Here is a 22,652-nt window from a genome sequence, read left to right on the forward strand (position 1 = left end):
ACTCAAAAATGGTGTTGAAACCATGGCTGTGCATGCAGTCTTGCCACGATTTCAGTAGGGTAGGTTGATGCTACAGCTCCAATGTCCAAAGACATCAGTGAGAAAGGAGGAAAAAAAAACATTTCTGAAAGTGTGACAGTAATAGAAATGGTTTAGCAGATTAAATGTTTATAAAAGTATTTGAGATTAATTTAATCCAGATCACTTTTATAGGGGAGGGTATGAGAAGAAGAGGTAAAAGAAAATTTGAAATTTAGAGTAACAGTTTAATTAAAAGCATTATTATAGTGAGCTAGTTACAACTCATTGAAAGTATATTTGAATGAGATTTCTTTTTCTGATGAAAACAATGCTTTTCAGATTTCTGTATTTCAGACAGTGCTAACCCTGGTTAGTGTTTCCACTTAGCTCTCATTAACTTAGATTTAACAGTGAGGTGGGCAAGACCTAAGAGAACAGGGACCCCAACTGAAAGAATAAATAGCCATGCAGTAAGCTTTGTAGTTAAGAACTTTACATAGTATTGTATTGGAACAATTATGACCATAGCCATAAACCTTATTTTCATTCATAAAGTCAGCTAATTACAATGGTAATGCACTGTAGAAGGGATGCTATCTTTTTAAACTTGGTGTTTCAAAAAGATTATATTACTCTTGTTGTTATTACTAAAGAGCATGCCCCGTGCTTCTTTCTTAAATTTTCCTTTTCTGGGAGAGACCCAAACTGTGGTTCATTTTCTCTTCATAAGTTTAATGAAATCTCACTTTCCAATAAATATACTTTTTTTTTCTCCTTAGAAAAAGTAGTAAAAAGCACATTGTTGGACAGTTTTTTTTCCTATCCTACTGTAGTGCTCATGAGCTGGGGCTGTGAGTTTTTTTTGTTTGGTTTTAATACAAACAGCACCTGCTAATGGCCTTTGTTTATAAAGGTTTAAAAATATAAAGGAGTCTTTATTGTTTAAAGCTTCAATACTACTGGTTTGAATCACTGTAAAGGTTTCTGCATTTTTTGAAAAGGCAAATGACCAAAGTTCCTAGATTGATCAGTAGAAGAACAAGGCATGGATATCTAGGTGGCCTGGGAAGATTTTCTGCAACTGGCCCCCTATTGCTTGGATAGCTATTGATGGGGGCAGCCAGAGGCTAAGTCGCTCTGTTCAGTATGGATATCCATGGTGGTAACTTCCGTGGTGGCGGTAGTCATCTTGGTAACCTTCCTGGTAGCCCTGGTGGTAGCTGTGGTAGCCATACCCACCATACTCATCATCAGGGCACTGCATGCCCAGTGACTGCTGAATTGTCATTTCCTGGCGCCGGAGCTGCATGGAATCAATCAGGTCATACACAATCGCCATAGACCACATTGGAGAAGGGTACCAGGATTTGACATTGCCATCTTTCCCCACTAGAAGCATGGAGAAATATTCCGGGCTAATTTGGAAATAATTCCGAATGTCTTTCACCAAATTAGCCGGGATGTCTTCTCGATCTACAGTAGAGCTTCCTAGAAAGTGATCACATAAAATCAGCATTAATGTTTTGTTTAGGCAATGAGGGTTTCTAGGTAAAAAAATTAGCAACAGGAGATAGGATATAGCCCAAGAGTTGGCAATATGAGATTCTTATAATTTACAAGTTCAGATCCATTTCTTGAATCTGAAATGAAATTACTGTGAACTAAGGATTTTATTTTTAACAGCTTTAAGTTTAGTAAACTTATCCTTATTGTCTAGCCTGAAGCTACTGTAGTGTGGTACATGACACCCAAAATCTATGAACTTCTTTGGTGTCTTTGCAGCTTGGGTCACCAGTTTATGTATTGCAGAAGGCATATGTGAAAAACAGTAGCAGTGAAAGAAATCACAAGAATTGAAGTGTGATAGAAGAATTGCAGGATATAGAGCCTATAGAGCCTCGCTCTTGAACTGTCATGGTGTGTGAGGTATGGTATGTGGTAGATGTCGTTTCCTCTTCAATGTATGTGTTCTATGGTAAATCAGGCGAACTCCATGCTTTTAAGTTTGAAGTCTGTGTTGGGTAAATGAGTAGAAACTGTAAGACAACTGAAATGAGTGGGCACGTATATACAGTAATTTCACGATTATAAACCACACCATTTTGACTAAAATTTTGCTCCCAAACCAGAAGTGCAGCTTACATTTAGGAGCGGCCAATATATGAACAAATTTTGGAAATTTCCCAACCCGGAAGTCCGAGCTAGCAGCATTCCCGAGCCAAGCCGGAGCCCACCGGGCCCTGGGTGGCGGGGCAGTGGTGGCGCTGCGGCAGCGCTGCCAGACCCCGAGGGGCACAGCGTTGGCAGCGGCTGGGCACGTCGCACCTCCGCTTCCTGGTGACAGTGGCCGGGCATGCCACTCTCCCTCTTTCCAGCAGCAGCGGCCGGGCATGCCGCACCCCCACTTCCTGGTGGCAGCAGCAAGCGGGGCTGGGGCCGCTCCCTGGCGGCTGCCCCGAGCAGGGCCGAGCCAGTAAACCCCGTGATCCCACAATTTTCTGTTACTAATTGGCAACTTTGTGAAACTTGCTCGCGGATCCTCGCTGTGAACGAAAGTGCGGCTTACAATCCGGTACGGCTTATATATGGACAAAGACCTAAATGTTGCCGACACCTGGAGGTGCGGCTCATAACCAGGTGTGGCTTGTAATCGTGAAATTACTGTATATAGTTGGCTTGGCAACAGGACTCTTACAAGGTGGCACCCTGCCTTAAGACTTGAGATTCTCTGAACGAGGTCAGCAAGCAAGTGGTTAAGGGTGGCCTGATTGATAAAGACTATGTGAATTTTTAGAAGGCTTCAAAAGGTCCTTTGATAGCATAATTCAAGCAGAAGCAAGGTGGGAGTGAATGTCAGTTTTACTGCAGGGATGGATAGGGATTAAATGTTCACCTTTTTCCCCCACACAAGAAATAAGGGGAATCAAATAAAGGTATAGGGGCCAAATAAAAGGTACTTCTCTAGAAATTCTCACAGTAGAATACGTGCTAGAGGCCATCACCAATTCAAGGGGAGATCAGACAAAGATCTGTTGATCTTAACAAATAGGAACTATAAACAAAGTCATGAAGCCTCCAGTGAAAAATCAGTGGAGGCTGCAAGAGTGTTGATGGAAGAAGTCTGACATCAACTTCCTGTTTATTTTTACTCATACATGGACCTAATGCTTCTGTGCTGTAGAAGGACTAGAATGCTTTCATGCACAAAGCAGTTGAAGCACAGATGGGATTATTAAGCTTCTCTCTGTCTTTGTTCCTCCACCGATGGAGGCAGTTGTTTGGATTATGTAATAGAGGAACCTCAGCATTTGACAGTGGGACTCTCTTAAAGATCTACCTGGAAGAGTCTGCTGGGATGCAAGTGGAATAATAAAGAGAGCTTAAAAGAAAGATGGAGAATGACTTTTTACCAGGGCCCAGAGACAGAACAAGGGGTATTAATTTTACACAGAAAGAAGGTAAATTTAGATTAGATATAAGGAAGAGGTTTTTTAGGATGCAGATGTTGTAGCCCAGAAGCAGGTTGCTCATATGGATGCTCTGTCTCTGGAAGTGTTCAAAATTAGATGCGGCTCTGAGCAACCTGATGAAGTGAAAGATGTCCCATCCTATGGCAGGGGGTTGGAAAAAGATCATCTTTAAGAGATCCTATTCACTCCAAGCCATCCTATGAATATAAATGTATAAATGACGGATCCATAGATGAGAATCTGCTGAGTGTGTGTTCTATGAGCCCTGCAAGCTCTTGAGCATGAAAAAAAGGCAGACATCCTTGTCTTTGACAGGAAGGCTGGCAGAAGAGTGTATTGAGAGGACTGTAAGCTTAGGCAGGAAATCAAAATGTTAGATGAATTTCAGGTATTTGTGCTTTTCTGTCCTTAAGAGCCTACATACAGTAATTTCATGACTATAAGGCACACCCTTTTGACTAAAATTTTGGTCCGAACCCAGAAGTGCGCCTTATAGTACGGTGCGCCTTATATATGGAAAAAGTTGCAGAATTTGCCAACCCGGAAGTGTGAACCGTGATCCGAGGCGGGGCAGGACCAGGCAGCCCCCGGCCAGCAGAAGCCGTGCGGGGAGGGAGGGAGCAGGCGGCCCCACGCTGCCCCGAGCCAAGGGCAGCCCTGCCCCGTGCCGTCCCCGAGCTGAGGGCGGCGGGGCCATAGCTGATAGGGGCAGATGGGGCTGGCTGGCCACGGCTGATAGGGGCAGACAGAGCAAGCGGGGCCACGGCCGGCACGGGCAGGCGAGGCCAGCGGGGCTGCGGCCAGCATGGGAGGCGGGGCCAGCGGGGCTGCGGCCAGCACGGGCAGGCGGGGCCATGGCCAGCGGGACCACAGCCGATAGAGGCAGGCGGGGCCGCAGGGCCACAGCTGATAGGGGCAGGCGGGGCCACGGGGTCACGGCCAATAGGGGCAGGTGGGGCCAGTGGGACCGTGGCTGATAGGGGCAGGCAGGGCCAGCGGGACTGTGGCCAGCATGGGCAGGCGGGGCCACAGCTCCGGGACCGGTGGGTCCGTAGCCAATAGGGGCAGGCCGGGCCGCAGCTGGCAGGGGCAGGTGGGGCCATGACCGTCTGCCGTGTAGGGGGAGCCAGTGGTGGATCCTGGCTGCAAAAAGAAAGTGCGCCTTATAGTCCGGTGCGCGTTATCGTCGTGAAATTACTGTAATCTTTAGCACAGAGACACCAAGAAAGATTTTGTTTGCTTTTGTGTAATCTTATTTCTGAAAAGAAACAAAAGAGGAAAACAGTGATGTTCATCCCTCTAAAGAAATTACAGCAAATAAGTACTCAGCACTGTATAACACCCTTCATGGGTAGTACTGAAGAAACTGGAAACAGTCACTTACCATTAATTGGATACAACTCTAAGACACCTCCAATATCTTCTCCGACTCCCAGCAATTTCAGGATAGTTATGTGGCGTAGACCTGTGGAGGAAATAAAGTTTTGTGTCAGCTCAGACCTTTGTGCTTATCTCTGGGCAGGTTTCCGTTCCATCAGCCAAGTCTGTGCTTGCTAAATTAGGGCCCAGGGATTAGCCACCAGTGTGCTGTACTACCTGCTTAGCACAATCTTCCATTTGGATCTGGAGGAAAATTTTCAGTGGTCAGGCTCCTCAGACTGTCCAGGTTCAAACTTGAGCAATGGAGTCCATCACATCACCAGGAAGGATGTGTTTTGGGGGAGCAAGAATGTAATTCCTTTTGACTCACCAAAATTGCAGGCTTGTCCACTGAGAGCAGCAAGCTGCTGAGAATAAGCCCAGTCTTCATCACTGGGAGCAGAGATCACCACCAGCCGCCTTCTCCATCGGAACCTGAAAAGAGAGTGTGGTCATGACATGTAACTCAAGTCCTCCCAGCTTTTCTGTTCTCTGTAGGCTGAGATATGTCATATCTCTCACAACTTCTAAGTAACAGCTGGATGGGAAATCTTCCCAGTTCTGTCCATCACTGGGAGAGGATAAAGCTTATTTTGAATTTTACAGCTCTAAAACTTTCAAAGAAACACCTGCAGTCCTGCTGCTTTACCAAATAAACACTGCAAAGTTTATGATCTTTGCTCAAAGCTACTTCAGTAGTTACAGCAGTGCTGAGAAGTGTATATTCAAGAGAGAAGGATTCCTGTGGAATTCCTCACCAGGCATTTAGCTTTTACGTCATTCACCACTGCTGGAACTGCAGAGTTATTTTGCAGTCCAAGGGCTGTCTGAGAATTAGGGTGTATCTTCATTTCAGACATAACTCATACTTCTGTTTAAATAATCACTGACCTCTTTTTTCTTTCCTGTACCACGTTTGCTCAAAATACCTTCAACATGGCTTTAAATGTGAGCTTGTTTGTAAGTGTGTGGTTGTGTTAGCCTGTGGCTGTATAAGGCATACATGGGGCAGTAAGATAAATCTTGGAATCTTTCTTTAATAGGGCCTACACCACCTACACAAGATTTTGCACTAAGGATCTCCTTCCTTTTCTGTCAAGGAAGGGCAGTGCCATAAGGACACTTAAAATCTTTAAAAATTCTAATTCTGGAGGTTTTTAATACTCTCTCAACAAATTGTTTTTTGAATATAGGTAGTTCTCCACTTAACCTAAATAAAGCAGATTTATAGGAATTTGCAAATCTGCAGAGATATTTTTACAGCAGGAAATGATCTTTTAAATGGATGCAGATGTTACTCTGTCATAATAATAGCCTGCTTTTCTGCTGTACCATGTGAAAATCTCAAAATCAAGGCTCATGCAAAGGGTCAATTCTGCTTCACTTAAGAGAAGTTGCAGATATGGTGGGACTTGCTCAAAGTCAGAGAATTAGAAGAGCAGGGCATGCTGATTTTTTTTACAATTAGAAAAGTAAATCCTTGAAAAGCAGACCTCCTCAATTTTTAACGTTCTCAGGAAGAACAGCAAAGAGACATGAATGTGTGTGTACAGTTAAGTTAATGGGAATGAGAAGCATAAAGGATCACATATATGATGTGAAGAAAAGAAGGAAAATTTTGTGTCATTATTCTGAAAATGGGGAAAAAATAATCTCTGTGCTATTTTGTATAGAAAACTACCTGGTTACCTATGAAAGTGAGTGAGAATGTGGCCATTGGATCACATTCTGCCTAGGGAAAAACTGTGAGTCACTTTAAGATACTTTTATATTTCTTTCTGGGTTTTTTTTTTTTTGTTTTGTTTTGCTTTGTTTTGTTTTAAATATCTCCTTTGGAGTTACACAGAGCTGAAAAGTGTTGAAAGCCATTGAAGCTGTTTATTCCCCTGCCCCAGGAGCACTTGGTGTGCTTATCTGGGACTACATCTTAGAAATTAATTCAGTTGGTCCTTCACAGCTGTTAGTTTGCCAACACTAATGTGCAGATTTCTGCTTTATCTCTTACATCAGAAGCCATGGACCAATACTCTGGACAAATCTGCCAGATCCTTCCCTGTGTGGATCCTTTCTTCTTCCTCTATCATTTTTGCATCCTGTTCTGATGTGTGAGCCCAGAGAGCAGCACACCCAGTATCTAGCTCTTAGAGGGGGACTCATCCCCAAACTCAAGGTTTTCTTCCTTCTTCGTGTGGCTTTTAAGCATTACTTAAGGTGACTCTGGCTCTCATGGTATCCTTTCACACCAGGCAGGTTTGTTAAGAACAATATTTGCATTGTTATAACTGAGCTCTGCAAGGAGCAACACCAGGGAGATGACGCCAGGGGTCTTGTTCAACTGGGAACAGGATATTGGACAAAGCTGGAATTAATTTTACTGGGAATCTGACCAGTTAATGTGGCTAGAGAAGTCCATCCAATATTTAAACCCTGGTGCTTGTTTCACAGACAATAAATGCATTCTGTGCAGCAGCAATTCTGTTTATAGATGCAACATTCTGCGTTTTTCATGCCCAGTTTTCTAATGTGTGTTTATTACTAGGGCTGTTTCCAAGCAAAGAAGGATTTGTGGCCTGTCCCTTTCCAGTATATAAGCTCTTTCTTGTGCTGATCAGCTGTTTCCAAACTGTGGTTCTTCTTGGTGGTCTCAAGGATGAATCATTGGGACCTAAACAGGAGGTGGTGAGGTGGTGGGGTGGATTTTGTTAAAGGTTCTGTTTCTATTGAAGCGACCACTGAATTTTAAAATGTTTATAAACCAGTAACCTATTCATTTGCTTGATGCTCCTTTCCTCCTTGCCTTAATCCATCATGCTGCCTCAGTTATTTTTAAAGCTGTCTGGCATTACCAGAGTATTCCCATGGATTTTCATAGTAGGTGAGGAGGATGCAGTTGTAATAGGTAAGGTGTAGAATCGTGGGGTAGTCCTAATTTCACCTCAATTACCCTGTGATAATTGAGAGAGGACTATAGCTGCACAGCTCTTCTGTGCCCACAGTCCAAACACATTTACTGCCTGGAATTTAGGTCTCAAGGTAGAGTAATAATACAGCATGTAGAGATTGCATAAACAAAATTGTCTTTCTGCAGAAGGTCTCCAACATTTTGCAAAAGACATCTGCAAGACCTTTAATAATATGCATGACTAATACTGGCAAAGACCAACTGTTATCTCAAGCAGAATAAGAAAGAAGTTAGAGAGAATTAATTACTGATTTGAGCTACATGGAAGAGATTAGAATGGGATTAATGAGATTGGGATGGTTGATGATCAAAACACAAAAACACTGTGCTTCATACATTTAAAATGTTGAACTAACATCTGTGAATTAATCCTTGTTTACTATTCTAATGCAAATCAGTTTTATTATCTCTGTGTCATGATGGGGAAGCTGAGGTACTGAAAATCAGTGTCCAAGGAAGATTAGTTAGACAGGAAACATGCTTCCTGTCTTCCAGGTTCTGTACAAGACTGCAATCAGCTTTGGCTGCATCTCTGTATTTGCTTAACATTGTAAATCCTGAGAAATCTGCATTTTAAAATCCCAGAAATAGTTACATGAGTATTTTTCCAGTACAATGATAATTAGTAGAACTAACAGCAGATAAGAACAGAAGGTGATACCTGGATAAGAAGCTCTCAAGCGATTGCTTCTTATCTTCTTTGCAGACAATGCCCTCTTTTTTCTGTCTTTCCATGTCTTTAATTCGTGATTGGAAGGTGTCAATCAAATCAAACACAGACTTCATTGCTATGGGTACTTCATAGTATTGCTGTTAAGAAAAGAGAAACAAGACAGGTGGGTATAAGAATGCTCATATTAGTAGCCTTTCTGCATGTATCACAGCACTGTGGGATATTCAGAGATTCAAGTATTCTAATTTGCTCACAAGCAGCAAGGCCTAAAACAGATCAGAAACAATGGAAAATGTAATTGTTTTTTCAGTCAGACTGCCCTTTGGAAGTGGCATATTTTCACTATTTGATTTATCCAAAGTGATAAGGCCAGGACATTGCAGTTATTATATTATGTAAGGTCATTCAACTAGAGGATTGTCCTTATGCAATGTGCTGTCATCCTGTTGTGCAGCCAAACTGTGTTTTAGAATGCCTGGTACTACATTAAAACTGTCAGGTGGGAGGAGGTTCTGTTCCTCATCATTCCTGAAGAAACACACAATTCCTAAGATTACCTAAGTGCAGAATATGAAGATAGCTACCTAAGTTCTGAAAATTTTGCTTACTGTTCTTTTGCTTGTCCTGCAGCAATGACCTGTATCAATATCTTATGTACCTCACATGCAAGTGTGTAGTGTAATTTCTTAAATTTTTCAATTTCTTTTTCATATATTTCCAATGCATTTTTTTTCAAGAGAGTTGAGTTCAAAGAGTTGAAACCCTCACCTTGACCTTCATGTCAGTGTCTGTCAGCACCATGAAGAAATCATTGTAGGTCATCCCATACTCTTTCCTCAACTCACTGATGAGCTGTTGGTCCACAAGATCTTCATCTTCTATCACTTTCATGGGCTTTTCGTTATCTTAATGTCAGGCAAAGGAGAAATAAAAATAGTCATAGAATCACACAGCCCTCTGCCTTTAATTTTGCCTCAAAAGAAAAGGGAGAATTCATTTCTCAGGAGCTCTCTTCCTGCTGCATATTCAATGCATATTCATACACAAACCATGTGTGTGAACTTTTCATTCATATGGCTTTAACTGTCAAGTTTTCCATCCCAATAGTCTTTGAAAATAAGTCAATCCTAGGGCTCATACACTTTAGTATTTATCATTTGTACATTCTTTTGAAAAATCTTCCTTTTTCCTGGAAAGTTCTTAGAGATTTTTTCAACATACTCATACATGTATATGCATGTACTAATCATTTCAACAGCTCCTGAAATTTAGCCACTTCTGTAATTGAAAATAGGATTTTGACAATATGCTCCATGTGCAAATGAAACAGCATAGATGATTTGGGTCAGTAACATATAGCTAGAACAGTTTGAGGTTGGCCAGGACAGTAGAGTTAACCTTACCAGTCTTTAAAATTTACGTGTAGTGACTATAAGAAACCAGAAACTGTTTAACATGTCTTGAATGCAGTGCTGGCAGAATACCTCTCTAGATATCCCACTTTGGCACTCCCTCCTCTTTCTGCTTGCTGATTCTAGCAGCCTAACAGGCAAAAACTTAGTTTTGAGTACAACTTGTACCGACTCAGTGGTCCACTCTAAGAAGACATTCTGAAACAATGAGAAAAGGACTTCTGAAGACAGAGATTTGAAGATAAGCCTGTGGAGCTACTGAGGTTCCTTACATCCCATGGAACCAGGGTGCATTGCAGCCAAGTCCTGAAGGTCTCCATGTCATCAGCACAGCCTCAGCTGTAGCATCCACCACAACCCTGTACAACTGCAACAGTGCTGAAACAAGGCTCCATATGCAATTGTAGGCCTGGAAAGCTAAAGACAGGCTAAGCCACACACCAAGTGAAATGTTATCTGGGGTACCAAGATCTCCCTGCAAACACTGCTTGCCTATGCCCTGTGACACCACTAGGAATGTTATATTCATATCCTCACTTAGAAATCCCAGCCATAGCTTAAGTGACCTGCCTGAAGTCAGAAGCACAAGCAGATCAAGAGGTAGAATCCAGTGGTGCAACTTTTCAGTCCCTTGCTCCATAATTATTTGTCAGCAAATAGAGATGTGATTAATTGATCCAAGTTAAGCACATAGCAACAAGAAAAATTTGAGTCATTATACAGCAAAGCATTTTAAATAATTTTCTAAATGTACATGGCTTTTAAGGAGCATACTGATCTGATTCAAATTTTGCCGTAGGTCCATCCTGTTTATAGACTGAATGAAACTTCGAATTAAAATTTCGGGGAAATTTCTGAATTAGAATCTGATCTTTAGGTTTCTCACCTTGAACCCACTGCTTACAAAAAAATAGCAAAGTCAGCAAGTATTAAAATTTGTTTATACTTATCATGCTATATACCTAATTCATATGATTTTTCATTGCTATATGTACCTCAGTTGAAAATTTTATAAAGAATTAACAAGAAATGTTCTTAACTTTTGATTGGATGGATTGCTGGATGTGCTAATTGGTTATCCCTCATAAATACATGTAAATCCTGCATCAGGTGCTTGATGAGTGACATTTACGTATTATTAGTGGCAAATATGACCATTAAAACATAGACCAACAGTTCATGTATAAAAGCAAAGACTATCTCATTGGCCTAGAGGGAGTTACAAAAATGCAAAAGTTGTTATTGTGAAATGTGATGGAAAACAGCTCATGTACAGGAGTACCTTAGACCAAATGACCTATGACACCCTTCTGCTTTAAACTCTAGATATCAATACGAAGTTAACCCTTTAGAGTTTCTTTTTTAAGAGATTTTCTTTCAAAACTTACAATGAAAAGAAGAAAATTAAAATACAGAGTGATGCAGAAAAATTCTGTATCAAGGAAAAATATAATGCCACAAAGGCTGACCTGCCTTTCAAACTTGGAAATTATTTCTGTGCAGAAAAAAAGAAGTTAATCTAATTGCCTCTTTCCAAGTCACTACTTGTCCTTGACCCCTGCCTCATAAAGGACATCTGGGATCTGCGTGAAGATCCACCAGAGCTGAGACTATGCTGCTATCTGCAAAGTCCTTGCTCTCTTTGCTTTTTCTCTGAAAGAATGGAGAAACATTTCTCCATATATCTTCGGCATCTAGACAGGCTGGGAAGATGAGTTATTTAATAAATAATTCCAACGAGGTTACAAAGAAGGCCAACAGGTTGTTTTAGCAGTACAGTGGCCTAATAGATTAGGTACTTGCTTTGATCATAGGATGGGTAGCTGGGGACTGATGTTTAGTTGGTCAAAGTCCTGTTTCCCATGGGGAAAAGAGACCACATTTGCTAACTTGGGCTGATGAGCAGACCTCTGCAGTGAGACTCAGCTTTTTTGTCACTGCAGTGGAAAAGTGGGAAATACTCTCTGGTTTCACTATGAGCTAATCTCATCCAGTGTCACTGAGCTCTTTCATTCACCACTTCTAAACGTGTTTGAAATTTCAAGTGAAATGTCTTCTGTTGACTTTTCTGCTGTTGTCTTTTGTATTTCAGTTCCAAGATGCAGCACTCCAATTAGACCTCATTATGCTGGGTACTCAAGCTTCTCACTACAAAAACATACTGTGTACAAAACATTTCTTAGGAGGTTTTGCTGCCTCTGATGCTCACAGTGAGTGAGCCTTGAAGAGGCCATACAAACAGGAAGGGTGGAGGGGAAGGAGAGGTAGAACAGAATGGTATTTGTATTATTTATTTGTATTTGTGTATATTTATATATAAAGGTCAGGATTTGGTGTTTTGGGCAAAATTATAAGGTGAATTTCATGTAAGGTTTAACCTATACCCTTCTAAATCTCCTGTTTTAATTCAACAATTTAATTCCTCCTATGAGAACTCAGCTGTTATATACACTTATGTGGCTTGGGGAATGTAGTTTGGATGTAGGTTAAGTTTGGAACAGGCTGAAAGAGTATGGTCTATGTCAAAGTGAATATCTGAATATTAGCCAGACTAGAGCTAAATATAATCCTAAACAGGATTTGCTGTTAGGCAAACTGACAGGCAGATGGATCTAGGTACACAAAAAAGTGACCTTGAGTAACCTTGGCCTGATGTGGAAAATCCTGTACTGCTCCAGATTTGTCAAGGAGGTGCGCAAATGGACAGTCTGGCAGGATTTGTGACTCACAGTCATCCAGGGGCACAAGGCTAGATCTTTTCCCTCTGAGAGTAGCAGAGGTACAACTGGAAGCCAGATGTAAATCTGTGACCTTCTGGCCGTTTATAAGCCAGACCTGAAACACCCTGCAGCTGGTCAGGTCCAGAGTTTTCTGTTCCATCACATGTCTTTTCCCAAGGTTTGGTCAAACTAGATGAACTTTGAGGTGAACGATATGATGGACTTGTAAGCAAAATTAGAAGCTTTTATTCTATTTGCAGTATAGAACTGTAGAATATTTGTATTTCTTTGGCTTCATCCACCAAAGCTCTCACAGTGATGTTAAACTTTAGATGCAGACAGAAATGAGATAGTTCAATGATTCAAGAGATAACTAAGCTGAAGTGCTTTGCTGGACTGCAACCTGAAGTCTTTGTCCAACCACTATTGTTACAAAAGGACAGGTTTTCACTGACTTTGGTGGGTACCTCCCCAGGACCTGAACATTGACAGTAGTTGTTTCAAAGCTACCTAGGAGAGATGGATGCCCAGTATCACCTGTCCGCATGGAAACTCTGAATGTGAAGAAGATGGCACTAAATATGTCTAAATTAGCTATTTTTCAGGTCCTGCATAGTCTTAGATTTTGACCCAAGCTGGGGTGATTTTTCCTTTAGCTGTCTGTATTGTGCCTGTGAGATGGAAAGAAAGTATTAGAAGAAAAAGAACCTAGCTGGAAGTGGTCAATTTTCATGCTGCTGTTGTTCATGGTGCCAAAAATTGTGATGACTGAGATCTTCCTCGTTGCCATCTTGCAGAAGCTCTCTAGATACTCATCTCGCTGCTGTACGTACATGGTGTTGTCCGCCTTGGGGGTTGTGATCAGCTGGTTGGTGGCAGAGACAAAAGAGTTTGTTTAGTTTAAAGAATGAAGCAGGTGATTATTTTACCAAAGGAGAACTAGTTGCTGTCTACAAACTGGGCTCTGTTTCCCATAAAGCTGGAGTGTACCTTCATGCCCAGGCCTGACCCAAAGACATTGAGGCAGCTAGAGCAAAACCTTCAGAAGCTGGTTGCTCCAGCTCCTCTGCTGCTTCTACTACAATGCAGGTAAAAGAAATATCGCTATATTTTACAGAAAGCTACATACTTTCCTTTTATCCTTTGCCCTGCCAGTCCCACCACAGCCTTCAGGGGTTCTATAACTCACTCACAGTGGGAGCCTGGGAACATGGCAGCCGCTCTACCCTCATCCCATGGTACAGGCAGGGCTCCCATGGCTGTTTTGACTGCCAAGGGGTGAGTACAACTAGGTCTACATGAGTACTTATGTAATGGATGGCCATCTAAGAAGACCTTGAAGACTTGCTGAGGCCACTGTGGCCTCATCTGAAAATGATTGATTCTGCTTTTCTTTTTCTAAGCCACTTTGATGTCTTATGGCACTTTTACTTTCTCAAAGGCACAGCTGTGGGCAAAAAGGAAGAGGAACAATTACAACAACAAAAGTATAAAAAGCTCTACATTCTACAGTACTTACTTCAAAGCCTTCTAAGGATTGCAAAGATTTAATTTTTAAAAAGTTTAGTACACATGCTTCAGATCTTCATCAGTGACTGAGATAAAAATACTTCAGGGAAGGGGTGTATGTAACAACTTTCAGTGATTCTATGCAGCAATTTCCAGCAGAAGATGCCTAGGAATGCTGCAGCTTTAGCAGCGTAATCATTCTAACTGGCAGCAGTGAACTGCAATCAAGCACCTACCACTGATCCCTCAAATACAAAGGGAGCTGGAATATGGACTCAAGTTTTATGATTTAAGGTCACAAATAATCACAAAAATCCTTCAGTTACAAATTTATGCTTTAATCTGTAACAGAAGTAATAATTTTCTGGCTGCCTTCTGAAGTTTGTGGGGCCTGAAGGCTAATTTTTGCTGTACACTTTTATAAATCCAGTTCATTAATGTAAAAACATTTCCGGGCTTATAAAATCTGCCTCACATTTATGCAAAGGCCCCTGGCATGACTACAACTTTGGGACATGAAGGTGAAGGCCCTTGGCATGACTACAACTTTGGGACATGAAGGTGAATGAGAGTGACAGACACAAAGAGGATTTGGTTTCTGGGCTACAGTATGTAGCACATTGCTTTTAAATTGCATATTAAAATGCTTCAAATTAAAAAAAAAAAAGAATAATGAGAAGGGTCTGAGGACTGAGATGAAAAACAGACCATTGGTTTGTATTGTCTCCTAGTTTTGGAGGTCATAAGCTGGAAAGCAGAGTCAAGCCCGAATCTGATGCACTTCATCAAACGTTGTAGAACAAGGCAAATTTCCAATCAAAGCTTTGTGCCAGGTCTGCTTTAACCCAGGCTGTATATGCTCTATCACTGTTTGCACCACAGAATCATAGGATGGTTTGGGTGAGAAGGGACCTTCAAGATCATCTTGTTTCAACCCTTCTGCCAGGAGTAGGGACACTTCCACTAGACCCAGGTTGTTCAAAGCCCTATCCAGCCTGGCCTTGGACACTTAAAGGGATAGAGCATCCACAACTATCACTCTTCCTCTTTTGTAAAAGCTTTCTTTAGATACAGGAAAGCTCCTATAAAGTCTCCCTGGAGCCTTTTCTTATCTAGAAGAACAACCCCAACTCTTTCACCCTGTTTCCATAGGAGAGGTGCTCCAGTCCTCTGGTTATCTTCCTGTTCCTCGTTTGCACGCATGCATGCGTGTGTGTACATATGCATATACGTGCATGTGGATATATATGGAGTGTTACAGATAAACCATCAGCTAGCATTTCATCACCGCAAAGAAATAAACAAAAAACCCAAAATCACAAGGCCAACATTTCTCAACATTTGTAAGACTGCAATAAAAGCCCCACTACAGAGAGGTGAGACTGTTGGACTCAAAACACACGGGTTTTTTTTCAGTTTCTGAACCTGGGACTCGCATTTGTCAGGAATTGAGCTTAACCCAGAATAGACTTCAAAATTCCAGATGTTTGAAATTCACACTGAAATCTGAAATTTTTAATGATGTCGAACTTAAAATCCTATGTCCTTTTTAAAAGATGTTTGGAAAAGGACTGAAACAATGTCCTTGGAAGCAAGTCTGAAAGACAAAAGTACAGCAAAGCAATGGGGAACAACTTGGGTTGAGGCTGCTTCTGCAGCAATGTGGGCTAATTCTCTAGAGAGAGAGGGTTTCAAGACTCATGAATGACAGATTTAATGGTAAGGATTGTTCCCCTAAGGGAATTGAACAGTTTGATTGGAAGGAATGCAAATAGGCACGTGTATGGATTCAAAGAAGCTTGAGAAGTTCTTTGTTTTCCACAATGCCATGTGTGGCAATGAGAAAATATAGAGTTCAGCCACTTTTTTTACTAATAACCAAACCAAACCTATTCTTCAGGAAGATTCAGAGTAAGCAGGCTGAGGATGTTATTAGATTCTGAAAAAGTGAGGTACAGCATGGCATAATCATTTGTCTGCAGTGAGTTCTGGCCTGATAACCTGAGGTTATGCAACTCTTTTCTCAGAGATCCAGCTGTGAGATGGCTCAGTATCAGAAGGTTCAAATTTCAGACAATTGTTTAAGTTGCCAGGACTGTGGTGGTGTTACGAATTAGCAGCCTGACATCTGTGGGCTTTACTTTTGACTCTTTTATTTTCAAATTTGTTTATATTTGTCCTGATGCTACATATATTCTGTAACATTGAGACCAAATTTCAAGGATCCCAACTTCTGCTTAGTTTCTCTCTCTGAGCTTTTGTTTGAGCTAAATATTAGTTAACAAGTAACTAATAGGCATTATTTGCAAAATTCAGTGAAGTTCAATTTTTTTCAAATATATGCCTTTTTTCCACTTCTAGTGCTAGCTCTGCAAAGTCCCTACATCTTAAAGAATGGGGAGGGGGAGAAGAAAGTTGCCTTGCTTTCAGGCCCATGTTTCATCAGCAGAATGATTAATTACATTCCAATGGTTGAAATCTTAACTTGGCATCTTAGCATGGCACCTTAGCTATTTGTACTGGAATATGAAGCATGAACGTCAAAGGCATTTGTGACAATGACTATTGGACAATAACTGTGAAACAGACCAGCTTGCAGCACGATAATTGCAAGAAACCAGCTCCCACAATAATATTTTTAAAGAACTGTTTTCCAAAGTGTACCCTTTGGATATGTGTCATCTACCAGAAAAAACATTTACACTACAACTAAAACTGTTTCCTTCCCAGGTGAAGCGGTTTTCATAAGTAGTTGGAAAAACATACAGTGCTATAAAACCTGGGGACAAGTAACTCCAGACCATGCTGAAGTTCTCAGGCTTGAAAACTTACTGGAGTGTTACAGTTTAATACAAACAGCAGGAAAAAAACGCAAACCAAATAAAGTTTGCACAGGATCTCTGAAGATGTCTAGGAGATCTGAATGCCAAATTCTCATCAGATCTTAATCCCAAATTCCCCATCCCTCAGGGCGTCTGATCACAAGCCTTTGTGCATATCCTCGGTCAGACGTGCACTACTATTGCCAAGCCACCTGGCTTGCTTCCAGCTTTAGGACACCAGCACCAATATGAGGAAGGTGTGCCAGCTGGCAGGACATGCAGAGCACTGAAACGTGGTAACTTTGGCAAGTACCCCAAGGTGACAAATGGATGTAATACACACTGGAACCTCATTTTATTGATCTTAATGATACAGATCCTGACACCTACATATCCACTGGAAGCAAGATAATCTGATGGCTGTATGGTAGCTTATGGAAGTGGCTGAGACATGATCCTAATGTCTGGATGACTGATTTTTATACTGCATGTAAGATTTCCAATATGAGGCTGTGAAACATGTTGAAAACAATAATTTGGGTTGATAAATTTTACCCCTTAAAACAAAAGCACCAAAAAAGAGTAATACTAACCCACTGTAAATGTATAGTTCCACATGTTCCTACTATGACGGAGATATGGTAATAAAATTCATATAGGTAATAAAATTCAGATGAATTAATTACTTACAATGAGCCTCCTCTTGCCTTCAAAATATTCCAGGAGGTTAGTTGCTGATTTCCTGGGAGGCTGTAGGAAAGTCTTCTTGTTGGACTTAGGAAAATCCTCATTCTCAGTCCTGCTTCCCTTCTTCTTCTTACTGCGGTCTTTGTCCTGCTTGCTCTTTTTTTCAGCTTTGACCTTCTTGGACTGCTTCTCACTCTTCTGCTGCTTGTCAGGTCTGTCCTTCTTCTTCTTCTTCTCAGGTTTATCCATTCGGTCATGCTTCTTTAATTCTTTTCCTTTCTTTGGGGGAATATTTCCTGCCACAAACTGTTCCTCTAAATGGGAACTAGTAGGCTTGCTTGGGTCATATTTATCTTCATACTCATTACTGAGTATCTTTTCTTGGGTCTTCTTTTTTGGTAGTTTAGTCTTAGTTGGTTTGTGTTGCCCAGGTGTGACATTCAGGTCCCTGTGGTTAAAGTCCTTTCGGTCAGTTCTGTTGTCTTTAAATCTGTCCGCATTTGCCTTTGTATAGTGTGCTGAGGGAGCTGTTGGGAGCTCTGTGAAACTGTGGTAGCGGGCAGCCTTGTTTGGTTTCCGTGTGGCTGCCAGTTGTTTCTCTTGGTGGCTTTGCTGCCGGTCCCTGCGGTTTGTTTTCCACACAGGAGAGTAGAAGTCCTCAGAGGCTGTGACTCGTGGCGTGGTGGCATCGGGGGCTACTGGCAGCCTGAGGTACTCCGAGGTGGAATGTGACTTCATGGTCCAGGTCCTCTGTGTGCTGGGGAGGGGTGTAGTTGTTGTAGACTGGCTGGCTGTTGTCACTGCATGGGTGGTGGCACGACTAGTTGTGGTGGTGGGAGGGAGGGTAGTGGTCCTTACTGTAGGCAGAGGAGTTGCCACTGTGGTTGTCATTGGTTTCCTCACTGTTTTGGTCCTTGTTGGCTGATTATTGCTCTTCCTTGTATCTTCCTTCCTTGCTGACACCTGGACATGTTCACTGCCAGGGGTAGGCTGCATGGTGCCCCCATTATTGCCTTCCTCAACCACTTGCCCCTCCACCCCAGCTGCTTTGCATGCCTGAATGAAGCCCTTCTGTCTCATCTTCTCAATTTTTCTGATGGGGTTCTGATCAATGACTTCATACATGGCCTCTAGCCTGACTGGATAAGGATACCTTTCTTCTACTTGCAGGGTTTTCTTCAACAGTACCATGCCAAATTTCCCTTTCTCCAGTTTCAGAAAGCTCATGAGCTTAGGGATGAGGGCAGGATCTAGTGGCTGTTCCAGGATTTTTCCTTCATTGGTTATCCTTCTAACTTTCCCCCCTTCTTCCCCTTCTTCATGGAACAACACAATCTGCTGGATGTGCCTCTCAGCCAATTCACAGTAAACATCATTTTTCAGCAGGCTCATCATGAGCCGGTAGTAGCCCTCAGAGGCATGGGGGGCAGAAATGACCCACACCCGATTTTTCCCTGCAAAGCTGGCCAGGACATTGGGAGAACTTGACCCTGAAGGGAAACGTACCACTCGTGACTGAGTGGCAGAAGATATCCCTTCATCCTTTATCATCTCGGACTTGGGGTATTTGGCTGCAGCTGTGAGTCTCTGTACCAACCTCATTCTGGTCCCCGTGCCCCTGGCCTGGGAATGTGCTTCCCCTTGCAGGAGATTGGCAGGTGGCTTTGGAGGTGCTGAAGAATCCCTCTTGGTGACAGGGTGTTGAGAATTTGGGCTGGAATTCCTCAGGGATGCTCCAGACCTTCTCAGGAGGCTGCTTGAAGCCCTGTAAGCCAGGGGCACTTTCCTAACTCCATGGCTCCCTCTTTCCACTAGCCTCTCCGTCTTCTCAGAGCAACACACTAACCATGCTGCCCATAACAGGGCTAAGCTGAGAGCTGGCCTCCAGTTCATTGTGCAATCTGTGTTGGAGGGGGGAGGAGAAGGAGAAAAATTAGATGTTAAAAGTATATCTTGCAAAAGTGATTAAAAATGCAAACATAGGCTGGCTATTTTGTGTGATTTATAAGGTGATTACACCTCAGTCCTGCCCTAGTGGCTTTGTAAGTTTTACAGTTATTTTTGGAAAAACACAGAATGGATCACTTTATGAAAAAATGAGATCATCCTTCTGTAACAGGATACTGTCTATCTAAAATGACACCATGATCTGCATCCTTCTCTCTCTCACAGTCTCCCTGTTTCTCTCCACAATGTCACTATACACACATGCAAAGACACACAGCATAAGGGTCCTGTAATAGAACAGAAAGACAAGAATTTGACTTGAAACTTACACACTCAGGGAAGTCCCCCTGCCAGAGACGAGTTTTCACGTCTTTTTCCTTTAAAAGGAGACCAATGCCATACAGCTTTACTGTTGTTCAGTGATTTATCTTTACGCAGCCCAACAGGTCACAGAGCCTGTTGTGTGTCTCTTAACTTTCTTCTTCACCTTCTTGACAGGCGGGATGAGGTTAGCAGAAATTTCCTTTGTGATCTCTGCTTCTCCATTTACCTGCAGGTCTGGAATTTTGCTGTACCGATTACCCACACAGGCGAGGATTTCATTTAAGAAAAGGAAACTTCTGTCTGCTTCAAGTCTCTCTCTTTTAAGCTTCCCAAAACTCCTCACTCCTTGCTTCCTCAGTCCCGTTTAGCTCCTTTGTTTCCAGAGAGGAAAGCACCAGCACTAATATATTTTCCAGGCTGAAGAAAAACACAGGAATGTGATGCTGAAAAAAAAAAGAAAGGACGCTTCCCTTTCCCCTTTCTCCACACTTTGACAAAAGCAAATTGTAAAACACTCGGTTTTTTTTCTTCTTGGCTGGCCGTGGTCCCAGAAATGTCAGGGCAACCCCAGCCCTGTTCCGAACCAGCCTCAGACAACGGTGGCCACTGGAAATGGGGGAAACTTCACTCAGGATTTAACAGCTCAGCAGAACCCGCCTCCTCCCCACTCCGACACAGAGAGGGAGGAGGAGGAAGGCTCTGGGGGCTGAAACACTGCACAGCATCACAGAGCACTTCAGAGAGGGTGACTCCAGCCTTAACTCTTTCCTTCACTCATCCCAGCTTTCTGGTGTTCTCCGACCTCAGCTTTTAATTTCCTCCCTCCAAACGGACACTGTCTGGATAAAAAAGTATGTTTCTCCATCAGTCTCAATAGCAGCTCTGGTGTTTAAGAATTATTATTTTAAACCTCATTATTTCTGCCTTGTCTTTGCACTCTCCTTGTTTTTTATTCTGGGAATTCCTCAGTGAAATCCAATTTTTCTTCACTTTCCAACCAGTGTCTCTTTCAGGTCCTTACGTATGTCAGTATATTCTTTCCTCAAACATCATATGGGCATGACTGTTTGTTAATTTGTAGTTTTTAAAGAGATCGGGTTGTTTACTATTGTACTAAAATTAGAGTCATATCTATTTCCCATGAATGTGCACCAGCAATGGAAAAAAAAAGAGAAAAGATACAAAAATACCTACAGAGACAAGGGTAAAGGCAGGGTCGTGTCCTTTGCTCTCCCTTCATGGTGTAAATGACACCATTCTGTTGAGCTGACGTAAACTGGCACAGCTTTGCTGGCAACACCTGGTCTTTAGCTGATTCACACTGGCTTCAGTGTGCTGAGCACCTTCAGTGTAAAACACCACTGAATTGTAACTGCTGGGTAATACTTAAAAATATCCAAGACCTTAATACTACTTTAACTGTTTTCCAAGATTTCGGTTATTGACAGGGATGTCTTATATGTCTATGATAACACAGATAACTGGATGTTATCTCAGTTATATTGTCTGGAGGTGAAGGTGCACCTTCTACTTTCCTTGATATTAATGTTTCAAAGAAAAAAACCTTTCCTTTCTTTTCATCTTATTTTCTTAGTTTTTACTAAGTTTTCAAATGCACTGATAAACATTAATAGTGGTTTTGCTAATATGCATTCAGTTTGTGTTTTGTGGCCAGTGGTTTGCCCTGGAAGTAGGGGAGAATGCTGAATGTCTGTGCTCATATTAACACGAGGGCAAAAATGCTCAGCCTTTCCCAAAATATCTCATCACTGGGAGATAAGGAGACTGTACCTCTCACAAGAATCACAAAACTGGCATTCTGTGGTGTAAGGCTGGGTAACATTTTCCACTTAAATTAGTGTCAAGCCTGCCGGTTTATTTATCTTGACAAGGAAAAAAAAGTCATAAAAAATTACCTTGTTTCATGATGACATTTTAAACAGACTGTAAATAAAAATGAGGATTTCATTTCAATGTTTCATCTAGTTTCATTACAAAGATTTTAAAAAGAAGTGATCCTACAGTGCTGAAGCCAAGTATTTGATTTGGGGTAAATCAGTTTAAAAATGTAAACGTCCTCAATTTTCTTGGTTTGGTAATAATTTGAAACCACACAGAGGCAAAACATAACACATCTGCACAAGTTTAATCATTCCAAGGAAAATATGCTCAGTACATGACAGCAGAGGAAAGAAATAGCTTTCCATATTAGCTATTTCCATATCCAATTATAGATATGCTGAAGAACTTCTGTGAGGACTTTGCTTTCTCAACCTGATTGAAGAAGTAGCAAGCTACAGAATCTGCCTTAAACGTATTAAAGGGTGGCAGATCAGTGAAGATGCTAGGTTGTAATGAATTTGTAGGGAGGATGTAGCACACAAGAAAACATGCAACCATGCAGATTATTCTCAAGGCTGATGTTTGATAGTACCTTTGTCCAAGGCGAAGAATAAACTTGAAATGACTGCTGGAAATATTTGACATCAAAATTTCTTAGAAAATAAATAATTTATACAGGCCAACGGGGACTCTTAGTAAAGTGAAAACACATTTTAAAGGGCCAGTGCAAGGTTTTACAGCAAGAAGAAAAAATAAAGACATAAAACATTCATAACATACAGAACAAACTTGAAGGCAGCTATTCAGTAGAAGACTTAAAGGTCACTCTATATATGCCCCTGGA

At 41.7% G+C, this 22,652-nt stretch overlaps 1 protein-coding gene across 1 annotated transcript; it reads right to left on the reverse strand.

The window, feature by feature from the left end:
• Positions 1-245: 245 nt before the first annotated feature.
• CCDC80 (coiled-coil domain containing 80) lies at positions 246-21,885 on the reverse strand. The gene is made up of 8 exons (XM_033051531.2): positions 19,972-21,885; positions 17,699-19,596; positions 13,386-13,542; positions 9,314-9,450; positions 8,534-8,682; positions 5,242-5,345; positions 4,876-4,956; positions 246-1,509 (listed from the first exon to the last, which is right to left on the reverse strand). The coding sequence occupies exons 2-8, from the start codon at positions 19,586-19,588 to the stop codon at positions 1,163-1,165; spliced, it is 2,865 nt and encodes a 954-aa protein (XP_032907422.1). The 5' UTR covers positions 19,589-19,596; positions 19,972-21,885; the 3' UTR covers positions 246-1,162.
• Positions 21,886-22,652: the final 767 nt, after the last annotated feature.

This window comes from Catharus ustulatus, chromosome 2 (assembly GCF_009819885.2).
Source record: "Catharus ustulatus isolate bCatUst1 chromosome 2, bCatUst1.pri.v2, whole genome shotgun sequence".
Taxonomy (NCBI): domain Eukaryota; kingdom Metazoa; phylum Chordata; class Aves; order Passeriformes; family Turdidae; genus Catharus; species Catharus ustulatus.